General features: G+C 40.5%; 1 protein-coding gene across 20 annotated transcripts in view; it reads right to left on the reverse strand.

Annotated features, from left to right (window-relative positions):
- Positions 1 to 22,703, reverse strand: part of NCKAP5 (NCK associated protein 5) — a 917,518-nt gene that overhangs the window by 89,651 nt on the left and 805,164 nt on the right. For 13 of the 20 annotated variants that reach the window (XM_070581213.1, XM_070581211.1, XM_070581214.1 and 10 more), the window contains 4 exons: positions 22,119 to 22,307; positions 13,907 to 17,670; positions 13,008 to 13,185; positions 5,749 to 5,827 (listed from right to left, as the gene is read on the reverse strand). In XM_070581213.1, coding sequence (XP_070437314.1) covers positions 5,749 to 5,827; positions 13,008 to 13,185; positions 13,907 to 17,670; positions 22,119 to 22,307 — 4,210 coding nt within the window. The remainder of the gene's footprint in view (positions 1 to 5,748; positions 5,828 to 13,007; positions 13,186 to 13,906; positions 17,671 to 22,118; positions 22,308 to 22,703) is intronic. The other 7 variants (XM_070581217.1, XM_070581215.1, XM_070581221.1 and 4 more) reach the window with 2 other exon arrangements.

The following is a 22,703-nucleotide window of genomic DNA, read 5'->3' on the forward strand; positions in this document are numbered from 1 at the left end:
TTCCTAGACCTTGTGATTTAATTGTTATGGGGTGTGACCACCTGGGCATCAGCATTTTTACAGGCTTCCCAGGGGGTTCTGATGTGTAGCAAAGTTTGTGAACCATTGGTATAAATGGCAAATGCTCTTAAAGTTCAATATCTTACTCTCTCACTCCTGTCTTTTCCTTACAGATGAAAACCCACATTCCTGGCATCATCAAAGCTGGGCTCCACTCCCTGCTCTGTGCCCTCATATATACGTAGAGCATGCCTCTACCTTATCTGTGATCACATTGTATCAGAATTATCTGTTGGCTTCTCTCTCTCCCTACTAGACTGGAGTTCATAGTACAGGTACTGTGTCTTATTCATCTTCATAGCCCCAGCATCTATCACAGGGCATGGTTTGTAGAAGATGCTTAATATAGGCTTATTGAACTAAACAGAACTCAGCTCCCTGGTGTAATCTATAGGAGCAAATATTTTCTAGGAGTAAAAAAGCCATACTTTCAACTCTCTAAGTCTACAATTTTCTATCTCTCTAGTGAAAAAAACAGAGAAGGGGAGTTATAGATTAGGATTCAGTATGGTCACAAATACAGAAATCTCCACCAAAGCCTTATCTCATGACTATCTCTGGTAGTTAGAAGGAGGCACTCATAAGGAGCAAGTCAATAGATGACAAAAACAGAACTAGCCCCGCAAAGGAATGAGAAACAAGGAGGATGACATGTAATGTTCCAATTACAGGGCTTGGTACATAGCAGATACTCAATGGACAGAAATTAATATTACTGTCTCCAGTCCTGGGTTAGAAGGATCTACATGGTCCTGTTTCCACGGGTCTACTTTCATGACAGGTGGAATTTATATTTCAGGCTGCCAGATGCAAAGTTCTTCCTTTGGAGTTTGTCACTTGCAGTTATAAGTGAGTGAACTCAGGGCAGCCACAGTGGAAATTTCCTTTCTCAAGCTATTACTCTTTAGTACCTCTTAGATGTCACTTTGTATGTTTGGAAATACAGAAATATCATCATCCTGGGAAGTATTAATATGAGATCCAAATTATGTAAAACGACTCCATCCTATTCCTCATCCATAGCCCATATTATCTAAGTACTTTTCAGTTCAGGGCCAGTCTGTTAGTAGTCAACAGAACATTATCTATCAGACTGTTATTGAGAACACTTGTTACCACCCACTCACTTGTTGTTTTGATCATCAATAGCTCACCCTTTCTACAATTAAGCCCAAATATGTCAGCACACTATTCAAAAATGTAACATTTGACTCAAATAGACTTCCATTCAAAAAGCTGTGAGATATGCTTTAATTTTATTTTGAATATGAACCTCATTCCATGTACATTAAATTTCTAAACTTTTTCAAATTTTCTCAGTGGGGAAGATGAGTGATAATCTTGAAATAAGATAATTATCAAGGACTTTAATTGATTGGTAGCTATAGTACTGGAAGCCCCAGTGCCCTATTAGTTTTGAATTTTTTGCTTTTTTGTTTGCATGTGTGTGAGGAAGAGTAGCCCTCAGCTAACATCTGTTGCCAATCTTCCTCTTTTTGTTTGAGGAAGATTGTCTCGGAGCTAACATCTGTGCCAATCTTCTTCTCTTTCATGTGGGACCCCACCACAGTGTGGCTTGATGAGTGGTGCTAGGTCTGCGCCCCGGATCTGAACCTGTGAACCCCGGGCCATTGAAGCAGAGCATGTGAACTTAACCACTACGCCACTGGGCTAGCCCCCACTATTAGTTTTAATTTTAATTTTAGAGACAGGAAAATTCTAGACGCATTGTATTCCACAGAAGATTTACTTGAACCTCTGTACTTTGTGGGTGATCAATTATATATTTATTCATAAATATGGTGGTGGCAAACTAATTCAAGTTCACTACATTTTCTCAGAAAGTTACTCAAGGTTAACTGCACAAATAGAGAGCAGTGGCAGTTCAGATCATGCAAAACAGAAACTAAGCATAAATCATTGAAATTAATGATATCTTTCCCAACAACCTTCCAAATTTATTTTCTTATGCATTTCTTAAATGATAGTGGAAACTTGTTCGTGCTCCTACCAAGGAAATAATCTTGGTCGGGGGTGGGTAGCAGGCTGGGATTGCTACATGTCTTCCAATATTTACTCTCTCTGTCTTCCACAGTTAAGAGAATCTCCAATTTTTTTGTTGGACATACGGCCTCCTGCCTGGAATAATGTTTCTCATCCTATGTGACTAAGTATTGTTCAATGGACTATTAGCAGAAGGGATGGGTCAACTGCCAGGAAGTGTCCTTAAAGGGATGAATCATATCCTTCCTCATCCCTTCTTCCTTCCTGCTGGTTAGCAAGTAGACATAAGGGATGGTTTTCAACAGCCGTCTTGGACCATGAAGATGGGAATGGAAACCATAGAAAGCAAAGGGACAAGATAGGAAGAGGTTGGCACTATCCTAACAGCATGGACCACCTCCCTCTGGACTATTATATGCGACAGCAAGAAATTTCTATTCTTAATTAAACCACTGTACTTTGGAGTTTCCTTTGTTCCTGTCTGAATCTAATCCTACTAGTACTAATAATTAGAGAAAACCAGTCTTAGATTTAAAAATAATTGTGGTCTGAATAATTCAAACTGTATAATCCATGTAGAGATAACTATCGACCATATTGTATTAGGGCTCTAATACAATAAAGCAGGTTCCAGAGTTGCTTCCATACAGAAGAGAGAAGCATTTAGGCCCCGCTTCTTATTCGCCATTCAATTCTGCTTGGCTTCTTTCTCAAACTCCTCAAAAGACATTTTCTCCTCTTTACAAGAACTTCCAAATCCCCTGCCTTCATCTAGGGGATTATTTTTGATGCTATCACTGGCTGATGTTTTTAATATGAGACAATGTTTTTGAATTCCTACTGATCATTTAATCCTATTAGATAATTAGTATAACATAGGGTGACTCCATTATGGTTACATAGCAGGAAAGAACAATCAGAAATATGGTGTTTGTTTTAATACTTCTGTTAAGTTAGGCTAGTCATTTGCTTGTTGCTTATTAAGATGGAAGTCTGACATTTACCAGGGTAATTTTAGAGAAAAAAGTCTAGTTGTATTATTTTACTTAATTCATGAATCTTGAATTTCAATATAGAGCAGGTTTAGTTAACAATATCTTGCCTTGTAATCAGCTCATAACATTTTGATTAAACCAACATGATTATCCTTAACTACAGAGATGTAAAGATTCAGATTCCCAAATTTTCTGATTATTCTTCTTTGTGAAAGACATTAGCTAATACTTGGTTAGAAGAAGAACATACTTAGATTTGCTCAGTTGCTCTGACTGGAAATATTCTACAGTAATAAAATATTGTGAGGATGTGTGGCAACACAATGTAGACCAAGCATTGGAATTATCAGGGCACTAAAAAATATATTCTCAGTCATTCTCGTGGAATAAAAATAAATAGCCACTTGACTTGTTGAGTTTCATTTAGTCTTGAAAGGGGTGAACTTTTTAAAAGGTCTGTGGTGATTTTATTAATTGGCTAACCCACGGAACATTCTCAACCCTGTTCTCCCTGCTACCTCATGCAATAGAGGCTAGAGAGCAACATACTGACTTTCCCAGCATCCTTTGCAGCTAGGATTGGCTTAAGACCTGGTTCTCACTGATGACATGTAAGGTAGAGTCTATGGCTGGGATTCTGAAGGAGCTTTTCCTCTTCCTTATACTTTGTGCCTTCGATGTAGGCGGGATGCCTAGAGAGGCAGGAAACAATTTGCAACGAGAGGCAACAAGCATGAAGACAAAAAGCCAGGGCTTTTGATAACATTGTTGAGCTTCTATACCTCATTCATGTTTCCCTTCCTCCAGACCTTTAATTATATAAGATGATTAAATGACTCTATTACTTAAGTAACGGCTTGTCAGCTTTTGCTGTCGTTGTTGTTACTTGCAGCCAAGAGCAACTTATTCATATAGCTCTCCATCAGTTTGAGTAGATGAGTCTACAATTATGTGAAGACCAAGTCAACTCTCTGTCAGAAACATGGTTCAAATTTACTTCCATGAGAGGAATGCAAAGCAGCACTTGCCAACAGAACTTTGTATGATGATGGAAACGTTCCTATAGACCATCTGGAACAGAATATGTGGCCAGTGAGCACTTGGAATGCGGCGTGCGACTGAGGAACTAGATTTCTAATTTTATGTAGTTTTAATTCCTTTAAATTGACCTGAAATAGCCACATGTAGCTACTGGCTGTCATGTCAAACAGTGCAGAGCTAAATAATTGCTAGACTATTTAAAAAGTAGATTACTCTAGTTCTCTTGAAAAAAATTCAGCCTCTAACTTTATATATGTTATTTTATAGGCCGAAGAATACCTCATTATGGAAAAAGGATGACTCAGCGGAGCTTTCCATGGTGTCATGTTTGAAGGTTGTGAAACAATATTTAACTTGCATATTAGCTAACTACACGGAACTGATACCAATTTAAGCATTTTACATTGACAACTATAATAAAGGATGTCTTTTTGGAATAATAATCTTATTCAGACTACCCTCATTCAGCTGTTTGTTAAGACTTTTCTGTTCCCAATTACCAATGAAAAGAATAATAATGGTGTGCCAGTCTCATTAAGCTGTGGGGGTACAATAACTCTCTGAGATAAACTGTAAATTATAGCTTGCAGAAGACTGCTGGGCATGCTAGAACATCACTTGCAAAGTGTACCAATATGGCGCTAAGAGTGATGAGATGCTGAGAGCCGGCAGCTCAAGGTACTCCAGTGATAGGACAGGAGCAGTGGATACTGGATATACCAGAAACCAGAAATCTGTGGGGATGTCATTCCCTAGACTATGGTATTCAAGATTACCTACTACACCCAAATGTGACTGGAAGAACTGATTCCATCATGCCTTGGTGTCTTCTGTACAACTAAATAATCCGCATCCTTACATTCACAGATATTTTTAGAACCTGAAGAACAATTATTTCTGCAAGCATCCAAGGCGGCCCAGAGCCGTTAACGTTATCGCTTCTTCTGTCTCCTGACAAGGATCACAGTCACAGACAGCTGCTCCATCACCAGTTCCCTCCCAGCTGCTGGAAACAGGTCAGCAAAGTCCTTTTGTTTTGGGAACCTGAGTTTGTACAATCTAGGCTTACGCACAATTTTAAAAAATAGCTGACAAGCCAAACTTATTTCACAGACACAACTATCTACAATCAGGGTTCTAAGAGAAAGATGAAGAAAATGAGTTGAAGATTTTGGCAAATTGTATACCCTTAATCTATTTGGTTCTATGTGTAAAACAGACATAATTTTAAAAATATTCAATTTAAGAAAACCACCACTGCACGTTTCCAACCAATCGTAGTTGCACAAGGTACTTCTTGAGACAATTATAGAAAGTGGCTCCATTCAAAGTTGATTTTCTCCTCAGAGAGAAATGATTTACACTCAGTATCATTTTCATTTGATATAGACAAGTACTCACTTCTTGTCAGTTTGCATCGCATTGCTCTGCAAACACCTATGTTTTCTTCATAGGTTCTGCTTTGATCCACTTATTTTACAGTAGTTTCCAATGTCTAAGAAGATAAACGTAACCATGTGTGAGAAGTTAAGACGCAGTCCAGAGAGAGGGAGGAGTAAGACATGATCTTCAGGAACATACTGTGTCTGAAAGAAGGTCGCATGAGAAAATATCTTAGTTAAAGATGCATCAAGACACAAATTTTTACCTATGATGTGGCTCTGAAATGCAGAATCTGCAATTGTATCTTCTTCATCCTCTTGCAGGTTTTCATTGGCCTCTTTTATCTGCAGTAAGAAGAAAACATTGTAAGTTCTTATTTATTAAATTAAATAGATTGCAATCCTCAGAATAGTGGTACATTCTATAACAAACGTGTGAGTGTGGATGTATACACATACATATGTATTATCTTCATTTCACTTTTCCCTACTCTATCAATCACTTGGCTTTATTAAGAGTTTTAATGATAAGAGCATATTTTCAAGAATATAACTCCAGCTCTGAAAGCAAGGATTTACAAGGTACCTAATTCTACATAAGATTTTGGAGATAACAGCTTTGGTTTCTAATACTTAATAAAGTCAGTAACAGAGCTCTTAGGAAAAATTAAAGTCTAATGAAATATAATTCCTTTAGAGATAGTGACTTCCACCACAAGCTATTTTCATAAGAATAAAGAAATATACTTAGATCTCCTGACCCTTTCCTAAAATATAACTCTTTAAGAAAATGTTTATTTTTTTTTGTTCTTTCTATAATGAAACATGAGGTGACCATGATGTATGCTCAGTAAACTAAAGCAGTGACACATTTATCTAGATTTTTCAGGTCAAAAATATTCCACGAGGGGGCTGGCCCTGTGGCTGAGTGGTTAAGTTCATGTGCTATGCTTTGGTGGCCCAGGGTTTGGCTGGTTCGGATCCTGGGCACGGACAAGGCACTGCTCATCAAGCCATGTTGACGTGGTGTCCCACATAGCACAACCACAAGGACCTCCAACTAGAATATACAACTATGTACTGGGCGGCTTTGGGGAGAAGAAGAAGAAGAAAAAGAAAAGATCGGCAACAGATGTTAGCTCAGGTGCCAATCTTTAAAAAAAAAAATTCCCTGTAAACTTCAGCTGGAATATCCAGATGCTGAATGGTGTAGCATCAAACAGAACTCTAGAGAGAATCTAATATAGTCACAGTATTTTACAAATGGGAATTCTGAGATCCAGAAAATTTTCTTTCATTTATTTATTTATGTTTTATTGAGGTAACACGGGTTTATAACATTATATAAATTTCAGGTGTACATCATTCTATTTCAACTTCTGTATAGACAACATCGTGTTCACCTTATTTTCTTAAACATATTGTAAATGGCAACACTGGAACTAAAACCCAGGTCCCCTATTTCCCATTCTAGTAGCATCAGTAGTAACACTATTATCGCCAATCTCAATAATAATAAAAACAGCAAACAATTGAATACTATGTAGCAGGTGCTGTTAAAGCTCTTCACACCAATGATCTCATAACCCTCACAACAATGCTACTAGGGAGATGCTATTGTTAGCCTTATTTTAGAGACAAGGACCTGAAGAAACAGACAAGATAAGTAACTGCCCAGGTGGTGGAACCGCAATTCAAACACAGCAAATCTGGCTTCAGATTTGTGTTCATTTGGGGGAATTTTGTTATTCTCAAATTTCCATTTGACTATTCCAGTGTAGACTTGGCCTCAATATCAAGACAGCTTGCAGTCTTTGGCAGAATGACCCTAAACAGTTCTTTTAAAATACATCCCAGCCAGTCACCTGGGCAGTCAATGATAATACTGTGAACTATGCAGTGAATGCAATGGGGGTTCTGCTTAGGCACACACATTACAGGTTGTCATTGGGTTTGCTCAGGGGCTCAAGTTAAATGCCAAGAAACCACGATTTTATACGTGCAATGTAGAAAGTCATATGGTTGCACACTGACCTTGAGCTAGATTTAACTTCCTACGTTTTACCTCCTAATTTTCATATTTAATGGAATAAGGCCAATTATTTACATTTTATGACTGTGGTTCCAATATTAGACTGTAATTGGTGCTTAATCTGTACATGCTGATAGTCAGAAGATGACAAACTCAAAACAGGATGCAGATGACTACCTGCACTCTCATAAGGAGAGTGTTGAGGGCTGACTATCCAGATGCCATGCTCCCTCACTTTCTTTCCCCATCAGCTGTCTGCCTTGTGGGCACTGCCCTGTTTGCTAGCATCTCCAGAAGAAGAAAGTTAGGGAACGGGGGAACAAAGCCTTCACCAACAAGCTCTGTTTCTAGTAGTGCACATTTACAGATAGCAGAGGGGAAAAGTGGAATGAGCATCAGCAAGACTAACGTGTTACTTATTTGCCTTCCAAGGTTCACCAAGCTCAGTGATTTCTTTGTGACAAGGCTACCACAAGACCCACCAAGGAAGGGATATCCCAAACACCTTAATTTCCATTAAGAATCCAACAGGAACTTTCTATCCTCATTTATAGAAACAACAAGGAAATCTATTTATATCGTCAGCCCGTTCTAGCTCTTATGACAATATATTCCACATTTTCCCCCACCTGTTATGTAAAATAGTATTTCCTTGGGATTTTTCAAAATCCACCGATTTTAAACTTGAGGTGCCTTGCTAGCCTGATGGAATGTGGGTGAATCATCATCTCCATCAGCCTAGGAAATTCTAAGCTAAAGAATCCAATACTTAGAACAAGATTCTCATCCTAGAGAAAAAGGAAAAGAGACTCAGAGAGGGTTAGTGATCTGTACAAGGTCACAAAGGATTTCAGCTTTAGAGTGGGTTCTCCTGACCCCTGTTCATTGCTGTAATTCAGTTTTTCAGAGGGCACCATATTGTTAGTCATCCTTTCCAGACCTTCTCAAGAACTACCATCTTTCTTAGTGTCTGGCAGTTAGACATGGAGGCAGTATTCCAAGTATATATAAACCATATTTTTATTTAAGAGTATCATAAATTTTCTGTGTGTGTAACTACCCTGCTTCACTTTCCTACTTGTTCTCTAACCCTCTGTGGAACTACATCACCACCTTTCTCCAAGTATCATATTTGAGAAAGAAAACAGCCGTCGGACAGTCCCACCTGTCAGCTCCTTGTCAGAATGTTTCTAGGGCTTTACACCCTGAACAGCAAATGCTAAATGTGACCTCTGGGGATTTATCTGAGGAACTGGGCTTCTAGACAAGGCCCCTAGTTCTTTCAGCTCTCCTGGGCTAATGACCCATGAGAAACTGATGACCCATGAAGGGAAATTTTGAATTTGAAGGGGCTGGATGAAGAATCAGCAAAGGAATGGAAAACGAGGGAGTGTCTGGAAATGGCATACTTGTCAGCTCTACTTATCCATACAAATAGATTTCAATGCAAAGTGGTGAGTAATTAAAAAAATCCATTTGCCTATGGAAATGAGGGGCATAATTTATTTTGGCAGCAGATTCCCCTTGCTAATTATATTTTTCATAGGCTGACATTAAAATTAATTTTCATTCTTGATCATACAGTGGTTGGGTGTTGGTGAGAGGTTGTGGGAATCTTCCTGGGGGTAAGGAGCTGACAGTTCAAGTTTAAGAATTTGCCAAAGATAGACACAAGTGAGACAATCTTCATGTGGTGAAGCACTTCAGAGATGGGAGTGATCGCAAAACCAAGAAGCCTAGCTCAGGAAAGAATGGTGGTTAGGTATTGAGAATTTTCTCAGCCATTGCTCTACCAGGAACAGATACAAATCAATGTCAGTAATGTCCCATTGACAAGAAGTAGCAGGTGACTCACAGGCAATAACTATGGGCTATTTTGGGTTTGTTTGCTATCAGTACTTTGGGGGTCTTCTAATGGTGCGCCTCCAACGCTTCTCCATCTTTTGAGCTCTGGAGATGTAGTCAAGAACCGTACCAAATACCAGATTCTAACAGATAACCATTAAATGTCACTCTACCCACTATATTCTATTAACCTCTATCATTAGAAAAGGTAGGAAGGAATTAGCTTACAAAGGATGCAGGAGGAAAAAGGGAGAAAACAATTCACCACTGACCAATATATATACATAATTTCAGAATTAAATCTAATATTCGTGGACACTTTTCATTTGGAATTATGCATCTTTCTTCTCTGAATCATCCTACCATGAATGGCTTCCCAAGAAAACAACATTTTGATGTTAAATTTCATTGAAAAGGAAAAGATCATAATGAACTTGAGTGAGACAGGAAGTGATCTTTGGAGAGAAAACTGGAAGGCATTGCCTTTAGAAAAGTGAGTCATTTAGAAAACTTTGCAGGAGGAGGGCACAATATGCATGCTTCTTATTAGCCTCAAAACAGCATTTAGAACAGAATTGTTCCATTAAGGATCTTGAAATTATAACATTTTGCAGAACTTAATAAGATGATAACAATTTGGGTAATTATTGTACTATTTTATGCTATTTCATCACCACAGTACGATTTTAATGGGATAGTATTTGATGCTTTTTTATTAGCATATGTGATTTTTTTCAGACTATGTGACACTAGGTGAAGAGAATACTCATAATTTAAATTAAAATACCCATATTAAAATGGCCATCTCTTTCTAGTGCATAATGAAGGTATACGATCTCATTAATTGTGTTAACGATTTTTATTTTGTCCAGTGGTAGTTAAATAGAAGCCTAGAGCTACCTTCCTTTGAGACTTCTCATTTCAGAGAATTATCTAAATCCACAGGAAGGAAGACCTCCAATGTGTAGCAAGTGGACTGCACTTCTTTCTGACTTATTTACTTAATACCGATGCAATCTTTCCTGGGGACGTCTTTTTCCTCTCTTATAATTATTTTATATAATTTAAATAAAAGTACAAAGTAACATGGCCCTTGTCTAAATTACACAAAAATTAGAGCTAAGTGGTTTGTAAATGATGATATAAACGAGGACATAAGCCTCTAATTAAGGCTCTGAAAGGAGTAAAAGATTTAATTCAGCAAAGCATTAATGGGACGTTTACACCTATTTTGGAATGTATCTAGCAATGCTGAAAATTGATATGCAGTTACTAGTGAACCAAGTGGAGCGCTGCTACATACATGGATTTGTTAGATGCATGGAAATAATCTTTCTACCATTTCCAACACAGATTAAAATAATTAAAACACCTTAGACCTCTCATAACTAAATATAGTCTGAGTTTGCAAAGAAAAGGGGATGGTGGTATATTATGTGATGAGGTTTTTGAACAGTGGTTTCATTCAGAAATAAAGTGTGATTTGTGATGCATTATATATAACTATCGTTTTCAACCAAAATGACTACTATAAGAAGAGTTTATTGCAACCCACTTTAAAATAAGCTGACAGCAAATTTATCTTGAGCCTTAGTAGGGGAAAATTCCTCTAAACCCTGAATTTTAAAAAGTTCATGGGTATTCACCTCAATGTGTTATGGTATTAGAATACATCTTATTTTGCATCTAATCTCCTCCCTATAAGGGCAGATAACATACAACAAATAGGTTTTCACTGCTATGCTTACACTAATCCCAAAGGAGACTATGGCCATGTCCTTTCTGAAATTAGTAATTTTAGCCCAATCTCCACCGATGATTATGGAGATGAAACAAAAAACATTGCATTTTCCATTTAAAAGATGACTAACTGGTCAACTATTCAGGTTAATAATATTCCTCCATATGGAAAAGCTTCCCAGCATGACTAATTTCCTCTTGCAGCTAACTAGAAAAATTAGCATATCCCTATTGATTATGTATATTTCGGGTGGTGAGGGAATCTTTGCACTTCACAGAAAATAATCAGAGTGTTTCTTGCAGATATTCTGGAAGGACCAAAGGACACACTATACTACACTGTGAAAGACTGCCGACGAGAGAGGAAAAGCATGGTCAATTACTTTAGCATTAGGAAGTAATAAGAAAGCAAAAAATGAAATTGTAAAAGCCAAACAGAGGGTCTTTTTGTTTTTTTGGTACTTCTGTACAGTGGAGATATACCCTAAGCTGTCAGAACCATATTAAATGGAGCATAGTTAAATTGAGTGCCTCTGATAAGGGGCTCTGCCAGGCTATCAAAGTTTTAGATCAGTTGGATTGAATTTCCGGCATATTGCACATTTCCACACATTCATTCTCTCTCTTTCCTTTCAGTGACACTACAAGGGCAGCCTTAGATATGCTTAGAATTTGTGGTTTTATAATGCAGGGGACATCTACCTTTTCAAAGAAAGGATGATACCCTGGAAGCCAAGAGCAAAAGTGGGGGAAAAGAAAAAACTTTTGCAAAGAACACAGTCTGCATATGATTGCAGAGAGTTTGAAAAAAAGGCCTTACAGTTCTTCAGAGTCAAGAGCTATTAAAATATAATGTTTTAAATGTGCATTTCTCTCAAATTAAAGTAGGTTTGTGCAACTTTAAGGAACCCTATACATCAATAAGTAATTAAACTAATAATTAATAACTAATATGACAGTCACGATTACTTCTAAAATCTTCTCTACTCTTGAACGACGACTCCAAAAAAAAAAGTATAATTACTTCATATTTCAGGTTTTCCCTAAGGAAATGGTAGCATGTACTATATTTTACAATCTCTTTTATTAGAGTACCAAAGAATATGGATACAGTAATTCTGTATAGAGAATATTTTTGGTTTAAGATTTTTAAAACTTACAGAAAGGAACACTGAACATCACCAAATCAATTATGCAATAACAGAAAGAATAAAGGAGAGTAAGTGCAATTTAAGGCAGTTTTAAAGCAAAAAATATTATTTGAAACTAGCATACCCTGGAGAAATATAAAAATGCCCTTTTATTAATTTTTTTAAAGCAAATTAGCCCTGAGTTCTGGACCCCATAATTAAAAGACTAAATGATAGGGAGTCAAATTCCAAAAAGGGTTTCTTAGTCTCAACACCTTCTGTCTAGGTAGGATGTCTAGGTAGGATGAATTGGTACATACAATTTTTTCTAAAAGTTTTTCTAAAAATGCTTAAATCAAATCATCAAAATAGCCAATATTCTCTTAAATTATTTAGCACTTTTATTTTATATAATCATTTTCATTACTTTTTGTATTGCTGGAAATCATGGAAATAATCATCAAAATGAATTCCCAGCACAAGGGTATAATTTGAAGATGACACCAGCAGCATCATTTGCCTGTGCCATGATTACAGCATCATTCTGAAAAGAGAGCTAAAAAAGCAGCATTACTGGAGGGAGCTGTGCCCACTCGCAGTCTAGCTGCCATCTCTCTGCCACAGTTGTCACCAGGATGTCTCTCTTTTTTTCTCTTTAACTTTCTCTTTCCCCCCATAATCTCTTGCCCATATATTTTCATCAGCAAAGGGTAGAAAGAACCCAACCAGCTTGTCACAGAATCCTAACACTTTATAACCAGGACGGTGGAGCACTTACCAGGGAGCCTTTTGGTATTTCCATATCAGCTTTGGTTTTGATGTTTTTCTTGTGGCTTCCTTGAGTGCTGATAGAGCCGCTGGTGAGACAGGAGCCCTGGGAGATGCCCTTTAACACACTCCTGCAGGAAACATTATTTGATCTACTTTCTGTCTGTTGAGCTGCTTTCTTATCAACTCTGCAGGTAGAAAGTGATTCCTCTGATAAATTACATTGCTGGGCTTCAATCATTCTACTTTTCCCAACCCTTTAATGTTTAAAGTAACCTCCATGTATTTCTTTGTCTTTAAACCTTTGAGTGATAAGTGTTTCTCACTAGCCTTGCCCCACGCTTCATCTGATATTCCAGTACTGTATCAATTTAGATTTGATAATAGAATAATTTATTTTTATTTTTACGACTGCTTGTGAGATTGGGGTGGGGGAGCAAAACAAAAACCACTGAAGAATGATTGCAAAACATATTTCTAGCTTAAGATCAGCAGGAAATGTAATTACCTCTGGAAAGTTTCTAAGTATACGTTTACTTGGTACAATCAATGAGATCGGCGTACTTTAAAATGTAAGTGTAATTTTCTTCCATTTCATGCCATGTGGGTACATTCATGATTCCTAGTCTAGGTTGAATTTCTATCAACCTTGATAATACTTACCATTCTTTAATTTCAAAGACCATTGGTTTGGTTAACAACGTAACATGGACTAAATTATCATTTTATTGCTAAATTTTATTTCATTGTTTAAATTCTGGCTAATGTATAAAAGACTGCTACTATGCATTTCTGCTTGTATGAAAAACATGCCTGACTGGCATTTAATGTGCAGGAAGCAAACAACTCTCTTTGCGGCGGGTGGGGGGGGACCCCTCAACATTGCCACCCTCCCTGCCAAGACATCACCTGTTCAAAAGTTCCGTCAGAAACGTATCTTTTGTTGAACACGTTACAGGGCTGGGTCTATTTCTCGGTTCAAACTTCATTTGGTCGTAAATGTCCTGTGGTGTTTTCAGATTATTTTTGCTTTGTAAACCAGTGTCTGGACCATCTGCCAACTCCGTGTCTCTGTTAAGCTCATTTTCTATCTCACATTGTGGTTCAGGCTTCTTTTTTTCTTTTTTTCTCTCTGATTTTAGCTGTTTGTTTCCAAACCCCAAACCTTTCGCATCTTTCTTCTCCACTTTGGTTTTGGAGACATCCATTTTCCTGCTACTGAGAGCTGGAAGTCTGCTCCTCCGAAAACCAAACCAGCTGGCAAAAGAAGGCCCGGGTTTCGGCTTCGCTTCCACAGAGGTCGACTTTGTGTGCACTTGGCCCCTTTCCACATTTTCCTGAATGCACAACATGACCTTTTCTTCGATCGTGGGTGAGAGGGGGGCTTCTGGGCTCACAGCACCAGGCCTGGTTGTACAAGTGTCTGGATACCTTCCAGAAGTTTCTATCTTGGAGGTCCTGCTGGTTTCAAAATTGCTTGGATGCTGTGTCCTCCCTGGGCTCTGCAGGGCTCTTGGGCAGTCTGTGGGGGTGGACGGGCACCTGCAGTGGTCACTTCCTGGCTCCTCAGGTGCAGCCGCGCTAGGGTATCCTCCCTGGGCATAGGCCTGCTGGTCTTCCATTCCAGGTGGGGTGAGGAGCGCTTCAGATTTTGGAGGGACCCTCACAGGCAACTTGCCTGGGCTCCTGTGCCGGCTGCTGGAGCTGCCTGTGCTCCCCAAGGAGCCTTGCCTGGAGGAGGGCTGCCCCAAGGGCCTCCCTGCACTGGGGAGACTGTCAGACATGAGAGCGGACGGGGTCTTGTTGGGAGAGCCTTCTGTGGAGGAGCTCTGCCGGGTGAGGGAATTGCCTCTCTCAGCAGTGTTGGTAATAATCTGAGTTCGAACTTTGCCTGGCCCTTCCACGGACGGGCTGGAGGGCTTGTCTCCTGAGTGAGTGCTGAAACTCTGGCTGCGGGCTTTGGCTCCATTCATGCCCAGAGCTGGTTTTAGGTGTGGCTTGTTGGAGGAAAGGGATCTTTTCAAAGACCTGTTTTCCACTCCATCTTTTCCATCGGCCCCAGGGATGCTATTTTCCAATGAATCTGGTGTTGCTGTTTCCAGGGGAAGCACTTCAGCCAAACTGTCTTGTGTCTGTAACCCTAGTGGACTCACATTTCTTTCACCTACTGTGGTCTCAAGGCTTGCTGGATTCCCGGAGTCCTCCGGCTTACACTTGCTTGCAGCCACAGAACTTTTAGAGGCTTCATTTAGACTGTCTTTTTCATGTTTCCCTGGCACTGTGGAACTTTTCCTGAGCAATTGGGGAGACTTCATGAGAACTTTGAGCCCAACTGGGAGGCGAGTTTTCAGTCCTTTCTCATGAGTGTTTTGACAACCATGTGGGGGGTTATGGCTTTTAGAGGATGGTGATGATGAGGGACTGTTAACCTGAGATGATGGTGATTCATTTACCCCTAAGAAGGAAGGCTTGGGTGATGTAGAGACACTGTCATTCACTTGTCCTTTTCTTCCTGGAGATACACTTTTGGAGGACGATATTTCCAGTGGCTCATGGGTTGAAGGACAGTTCTTGGGAGTTCGTAACCCTGTGTCTGTTTGTGTGGTCCCAAGTGTTTGGTGAGGTGGCGTTTTGGGGATAGTTCTCTTTGGAGAGACCTTAGGGGGCCCTGGGGCCATTATGGAAAATGAGCTAGAGGGGGTATGAGCAGAGCATCTGGTTTGAACCACTGTTTCTGTGGAGGGCAGAGGGTGAGTGAAGATGGGCTTTTTGAAGGCCACAGAAGGTTTCTTCCCCTGCACTTCTGTTATGGTCTGATTAGAAGAAATAACAGGAACAGAGGATCCTTTCAGAGGAGAAGATTTGAAGAACATCCTTGCTGGTTCATTGGGGACCCTTGTTTCGGCCTTGGCAGATGGAGGTGGTGTCACATAGTCATAACTGGGCCTGATGAGTAGGGAGACCGACCTTCCTGGAGGGGGTGGGGGGGAAGGTGATTTCATTCTTGCCTCTGGTCCAGGGTCACAGTGTTTATCCCTTGTTGGGGGTTCTCCATTACTAGGCTCAATGAGGGGCCTTGACAGCAACTGTGATGCTGGAATCTGACTCTTGGAGCACTGGACCCAATCCCTTCTGCCAGACATTTTGGAGCCGGGAGGAAGTTGGGCGGGGTGTTTTGGAATGTGTGAATCTGGCCGTAAATCAAAGAGAGGCACTGGGCCCTCAGTCTTCTTGAACCGTGAGAGTTTCCCAGGAGCTAAGGCTGGTAATTTTTCAAGAGTCACTGGGCCAGATGAGAGGACTCTTGTGGAGGCTTCAGGCTCTATTATTTTTGACTTCTGAGGTGAAGACTTGCCCCTGGCAGGTATTTTTGTCAGACTTTGCTTCTGATAGATACCCATGGACACTGAAGACCTAGAGTTACTCTGGCATGACATATTGTGTGTTGGTTTGGCCAGTCTTTGTCGCTGAGTATTTTGCGTTACTGTCCTGGGGCTCAAAGATTCAGTGGGTGCTGCGGCAACATTACCTACATCATCTTTTGGAATGTTTTTCTCAGTTTCCTCTTCAGGTCTCTTTAAGAAAGTGTAGTCTCTTACAGCAGCTCCTGGCTGCAGATGAGCAATTCCCTGAGGTAAAAGTTCAGTGTGTTCTGCCTTGGGTCCAGCAGGGGCTTGATTGATGGAGATTTCATTTCTGGTAACGGTGACAACGCCAGTCTGGTGAGAGCTGAATTCAATGGGCTCGCCATCTTCCGCATCAAATATTACAGTAATACATTCTTCTGAAGAAGTCCTTTTCACAACTCTTTGCTGCTTAATGAAACTAAACGTCTTTGGCCTACTCTCTAAGTGGACGGGCACTTGTTTTTCCTCCTCATTAGGAGACCCAAGTTGAGATTTTCCAAATCCCATGACGATGTCCAGGTTCTCCATGGACTTGTCTGTGTCGGCAGTCAATGACAAGTCTGAAGGGCCTGTCTCATCACTGCTTTCTATGTGCAGCTCATCGAGGGTTTCATTGTCGTCGGTGTCTGAGAGCTGGAGACTGAGAGCCATGGCGCCCTGACTGTGTGGATCCCTCTCTCTCTGTACCTGAGGCGCCTGCACACTTGGGCACAGCTTCCTCTCCAAGGGGCAGTTGCTGGCACAACTGGTCAACTTTTCAGGCCTTTCCCTGGGATAAACTGAGGACGTGCCTTCTGAAAAGTGTTTCCCATTTATCTGCCAGCCAAATAGACTGTCAGAAACACTGTGGGTTAATTTACAACCATGCAGCCTGTAGTCCTGGTTTGGAGCAGCTTGCAGCAATGCTAAAGAAGAGTCTTCATCGGCATCGTCGTGGGAATCTGTATCATAAACAAATGCCTTGTGGGGCTCCTTGCAGGGGCTCCCCATGTCAGTCGGTTTGCAGGGGGAATACTCCTTGAGGCTGCTACTCTTAATTCCTGGAGAATATATTCCTTCATTTGAGTTCATGCAATCTTTATAACCCCATTTGGTTATCACTGACGGGGGTTCAAGTAACGCTTTCCGCTTCTGCAGCTTTTTTAGTCCTTCCAAAATGTGACTTTCCTTGATACGAGTTGGAGGTGGTTCATCTGTAGGACTGGCAAAGCCACTTGGGAGCGAAGAGTCAATACTTAACCTTTTATCCCAGTTTCGTGATGATTGCTAGGAAAGAAAAGTAGATATCAGAAACGATTGAAGCATGTGGACCACAAATTTATAAAGCTTTTATAAACTTATCAAAATTATTTTAAAAAAGGATGGAAAAGTCCATCATTGAACTTAATTTGTTCTAGTGGTTGCTAAATATTCACATAAATGCATACATTAATTAATGTGCATTAATTTATTAACTATGCAGCAAATCTCTATGTTCCCAGGTCTTGAGCTAAGTAGCATATGATACAAAGAAGCGGAAGATAAGGGCTCTGTCTTCAAGGAGCATGCGGCTCTGCAGGGGAGAGGACTTGGACACAAATAACCCTAAGTCAAGAGAGAGAATGAGAAATACAAATATAGTAGGTATTCCAGAAATGCAGGAGGGAGACTATATGTTGGTTTGGAAAAACTACAAAAGGCATATATGGAAAGATTTGTTTTTTAACTACTTAACCCTTGAAAGATGGATAGGTTTGCTTTAGTTTACAAATGGAGGAAATGGGGGGCTGGCCCTGTGGCCGAGTGGTTAGAGTTCTGTGTGCTCTGCTTCAGTGGCCTGGGTTTGCGGGTTTGGATCCTGGGCGCAGATGTACTCCAATCATTAGCCATGCTGTGGAGGCAACCGACATACAAAAAATAGAGGAAGATTGGCACAGATGTTAGCTCAGGGCTAATCTTCCTCAAGTGAAAAAAGGAGGAGGATTGGCAATGGATATTAGCTTAGGGTGAATCATCCTCACACACACAAAAAAAATAAAATAAAATGAGCCACTTACATAGTGCTTTGATTTAATTTTCAGAACAACACAATGAGGGGGACATTATCCATCTTATTTTACTCGTGAGGAAACTGAGATTCAGCAAGGTCAGTCTGTTGGAAATCACACAGTTGAGAGCTGAGCAAGGGTTTGAACTCTGGTTTCCTGGGCTCTTTGTATGATTCAGTTTCAAAGAGGCCATGTGAGGATTTGAACCCAGGCAGTCTGGCTCTAGGCCTTGCATGCCCAATCGTGATGCTACACTACTGGAGTCAAGCTCAGCCTCTCTTCTCCTCTCTATATTAGTCGATGTCGTGATAGACATCATAGGTTATCCCCATACCCCCCACTTGACGGAAATTGCAGAATGTAATCACAAACTAGCACTCAGGGAAATTGGTGGAATTTGAACTCTGATCTCATGATTTTTTTCCTAAAAGGCTACATGACTAACGGTGAACAACTTTAATGAGTGAATCTGGTGGTTTCAGATGTGTGTTTTGTACCAGTCTTGGCCAAGAATTCAGCTCCTGTTGGCATCTCTGCACCAGCTCCCCCTGCCCCATAACTCTGAACACTAGCCATGTGCTCACATGCAGAGGTTGAAACAGTGTCAGAAACTCGCGTTGGAATCTAGACTTTTTAGTAAGCTGTGAACACTTCCTTACATCTAAGACATTTTCATAAAAATTACTCCTGCTATCAACAACATGTTATTTGTTTTTTATTTGCTATATGTTTATTTGCTTTTAAGTCAAATTATATATTTTCTTTAGAAACTTCTCAGTGTCAGAAGTTGCTGTGGATAGGTGCTCTGTGGTGATGCTTCCCCTCCTCCCCCCCCCCCCTGCCCTGTACCACTAAAAACTCCTTCGGAAATCAGAAGAAATCCCATTAATGAGTCTGGATACTATAGATTGACCAGTGAGTGGGCTGCCATAGCTTGGATTTCTAAGAATTTCCATGATCCTGAGAGTTGCATTCACAATGAAGAGAAGCCTGGCAAAGGTATCACAAGAGCTTAAAAAAGGCAGATTTGTTCAACCCATAGGAGATGTGCTCAGCCTCTGCCCACCCACTTCCTTTCTGCCTCGCCAGAGTCTGTCCACACTGCGGTTGATTCAGCCCAGGGCCAGCAGCTGCAAACCTTCCAGGACCCAGGCTCTCCGCCCTGTCAGATTAGCCAGATGCCTCAATCAGTTTTCCACAGGAGGTTATGGTATGTAATAACTTGAGAAAAGTTTGGAACAATCTTGAAACTTGAAAGAAAAAAAAAACAGTGTGAATCCCCTGTAGGAGAGATGGTGGGGGAGGAGCTGGCATTTCCACAAGCAGCTTAATCTTTGCTGGGGAAAGGTGGAAGAGAGTTGCCCTGGGGAGCAGGGCAGTTGCCTGAAAGATGCTGCTGATAAGGTAGGGGCCAGGGTTGAATGTCCACAGCCTCTTTCTTAACTGGACAACAGTTTTACACATTTTTTTTTTAAAGGACATTCTTGGTCTTAATAGAAACAAAGCCATCCCAACAACTTGAACAAGCCTCTCAGTTTTAGCCTGATTCAACATGACCAGTGTAGCAAAATAGTTAAGAGTGAAGGTTCTGGAACTCTACTGCCCAGTTCTGCTACTTACTGGCTATGAAATCTTGGGCTAGCTACTTAATTTCTCAGTACCTCAGTTTTCTCTTGTGTATAATGGGGAGGAATAGGAGAACCTCCTTAAACAGGCTATTGTGAGCACAAAAGGAGCTAATATTTGTGAAGTGCTAACAAAGCTGTGTGGCATTTGTGGTAATTACTCATCTCTTAGAGCCAGATTCCTCCATGTAGCACAAGCTAATGCATTTCATGAAGGTTTCCTTTCTGTTTCTACACAAAACAATATTTAAAATAATCTGCTTTTGAACTACAAGAGAGCTATTGGCCGTATATTTATTATTATATAATTTATATTGTATTCATATTTTATGAGTTTACTGTGTAAGTTAATACCAAATGAGCACTTGGTACATGCTAAGAACTGCGGAAGTTCATCCAACAATATAAACGTAAAATGTCTTTATGGGACTGGGTCTAGTTTGCTGGCTCCCTGAGAATTAGGACTTTTCTTTGTGAGATGTGACAGGTGTGCTTCACGACCATTCTGAGACAGGACTCTATTAAATCTCCAGATGACGGCCACCTGAGTGGGTATGAAGCACTCAAAGATCTTATCTCCCCCCCTTCAGAAGAGAGGTTTCCCTAGAAAGTCAAGGATTGTTCTAATTGGAAAAATTTCAGCCAAAAAGAAGAAGAAAAGGAAAAAGACTCTGAGAGGGAGAGAGAGGAGTTTTGAGAGTGAAAAGAGCAGAGCAAGGGGCTCTGGGAGGCAGTGATATTCCCTGACCATCTTCCCAGTCTGTTGAGAGCCAGGCTCCCAGCAGTCATTATTCAGAATTCCGAACATCTCCTCAGAAGGAACAATTTTGAGAATGCACCAGGCTCTGCACTTTGCATTATAATTTTGAGTCCGAGGGAATAAGCTCTAAATTCAAGCTTAAAATCTTTTTCTGAGTTCTTGTTCAGAGTGTAACAAAGCTACTCCCTCACCAATATTTTCTGGCAGTTATGAAATTTTCCTGGTTTCTACACTTCTGAAACTTTTAACTAAATTTATACAAAGGGTAGAAACATGACCTCCAAATATTCTGATTTGGGGTTTCCATTCTCATGTACGCTTTGCTTTTCTTCAACATTAGGAAACTGCAAAAACAGATATTCCAAATACTTGGCCTACAGCAGTGTGCAAAGGTGTTTGTTCAGAGCATGAAGGAATCCTCAGTTGTGTGAGCCCATTTTGCAGACTGAGTCATTCCAGCAGTAGGAATCATTTAAAAACCTGGTAAAGGAACTCCTTTCATCTAAGCAGGGACATGCCGACCTTCACTGAAGTTATGGTCCCTGTCATCTACCATGGTATTTTTCTTTCTCTACTTTGCTGCCCTCCACTTTATAGTCAATTAGTGTTTTATGAGGCTATGGCATGGAGCAGAGGAGGTCAATCTAATAAATGGTATTCGTGAGCAGTAAATTCCTACAAAGTGAATGATACTTCTGAAACTTTTCGCCACTTGTTCTGAGATAATGCACCAGCCTCCCTACTCTCTAGAAAGAAACATTCTGTTCAACTTCTTGTGGGATGCTCAGTCTGGAACGGATTGGCAAGTAGCCTTGCTCACTCTCATTTGCAGTGGACAGTAACAAGTCTCTCCGAGCATCACAGGAATAGAGAATGTCCATAAAACTAATTGGAAATGTCTGAGTTGGTCTGAAGCATGGTCAGTTCCATTAGGCCAGGGCTCCAGGCTCCAGCTTGGTATAAATCTGTGAATGAGCTGGGCTCCACCAAAGAACAGGAGGGAAATGTTTTCCTTTCTCAAACTCCCTCCCATGATGTCCTAGTCATTTGGGTCAAATCATCATTCTACTGCTCATCTGCTGTATGACTTCTGGTGAGTAACTTAACCTTTTTGAGCCAGTTTCCTCTTCCATATGGGGAGAATAGTATCTCCCTATGTAGTTTCATGAGGAGTAAATGAACAGGAACTGAGCAAGTGGTGGTTTCCTTCTCAGCCCTCCCTCCCACCTTCCGCCTTCCTACCGGAAGAGGATTCTTTTCCGGTTCACTCTGATGCTGACATGCCTTGAAAGGAGGCCTTACCCTTTTCCTGAGGTTCTTCCCATCATGCCACGTGTAGGAGGAGCCACTGGAGTACTCGCTGCAGGTGCTCGAAAGTGACAGTTCACTGCTGCTGCAGCTATTTCGAGGACAGAGATGACCAGGGATGACTACCCCCAAGCCAGGGCATTTCAGAGCAGGGGTTCCTGATTTTGCATTCAGCTGGCATTCCTAAAAAAGCAGGACAGCTCTGAGCTAGGGCTTTGCTTAGGGGAGAGTAAATACCAACTCAACATCATGGCGAGGCAGAAGGGAATATAGCAGAGTGGTTAGAAGCACAGACTTTGGCATCAGACAGACGACGGTTCACATCTTAGCTCTTACTAAGATGCTAGGGGAAATTATTGACTCTCTTAGAGCTACATTTTCCTTTTTCAAAGTGAATAATGTCAATACCTAACTTATAGGGTTACTGCAAGGACCAAATGAGGTTAGAGATGAGAAGTATCTCACCTAAGTAAGTGCTCAATTATTATGAGCTACCATCATAATTGGGCAGAAGTATCACAATGATAGTTTCCCATTTTATCCAGTCGTACTGGTAAAGAATCGGATCAATATTAAAAC

The sequence above is a fragment of the Equus przewalskii genome, chromosome 17 (genome assembly GCF_037783145.1).
Source record: "Equus przewalskii isolate Varuska chromosome 17, EquPr2, whole genome shotgun sequence".
In the NCBI taxonomy this organism is placed as follows: Eukaryota; Metazoa; Chordata; class Mammalia; order Perissodactyla; family Equidae; genus Equus; species Equus przewalskii.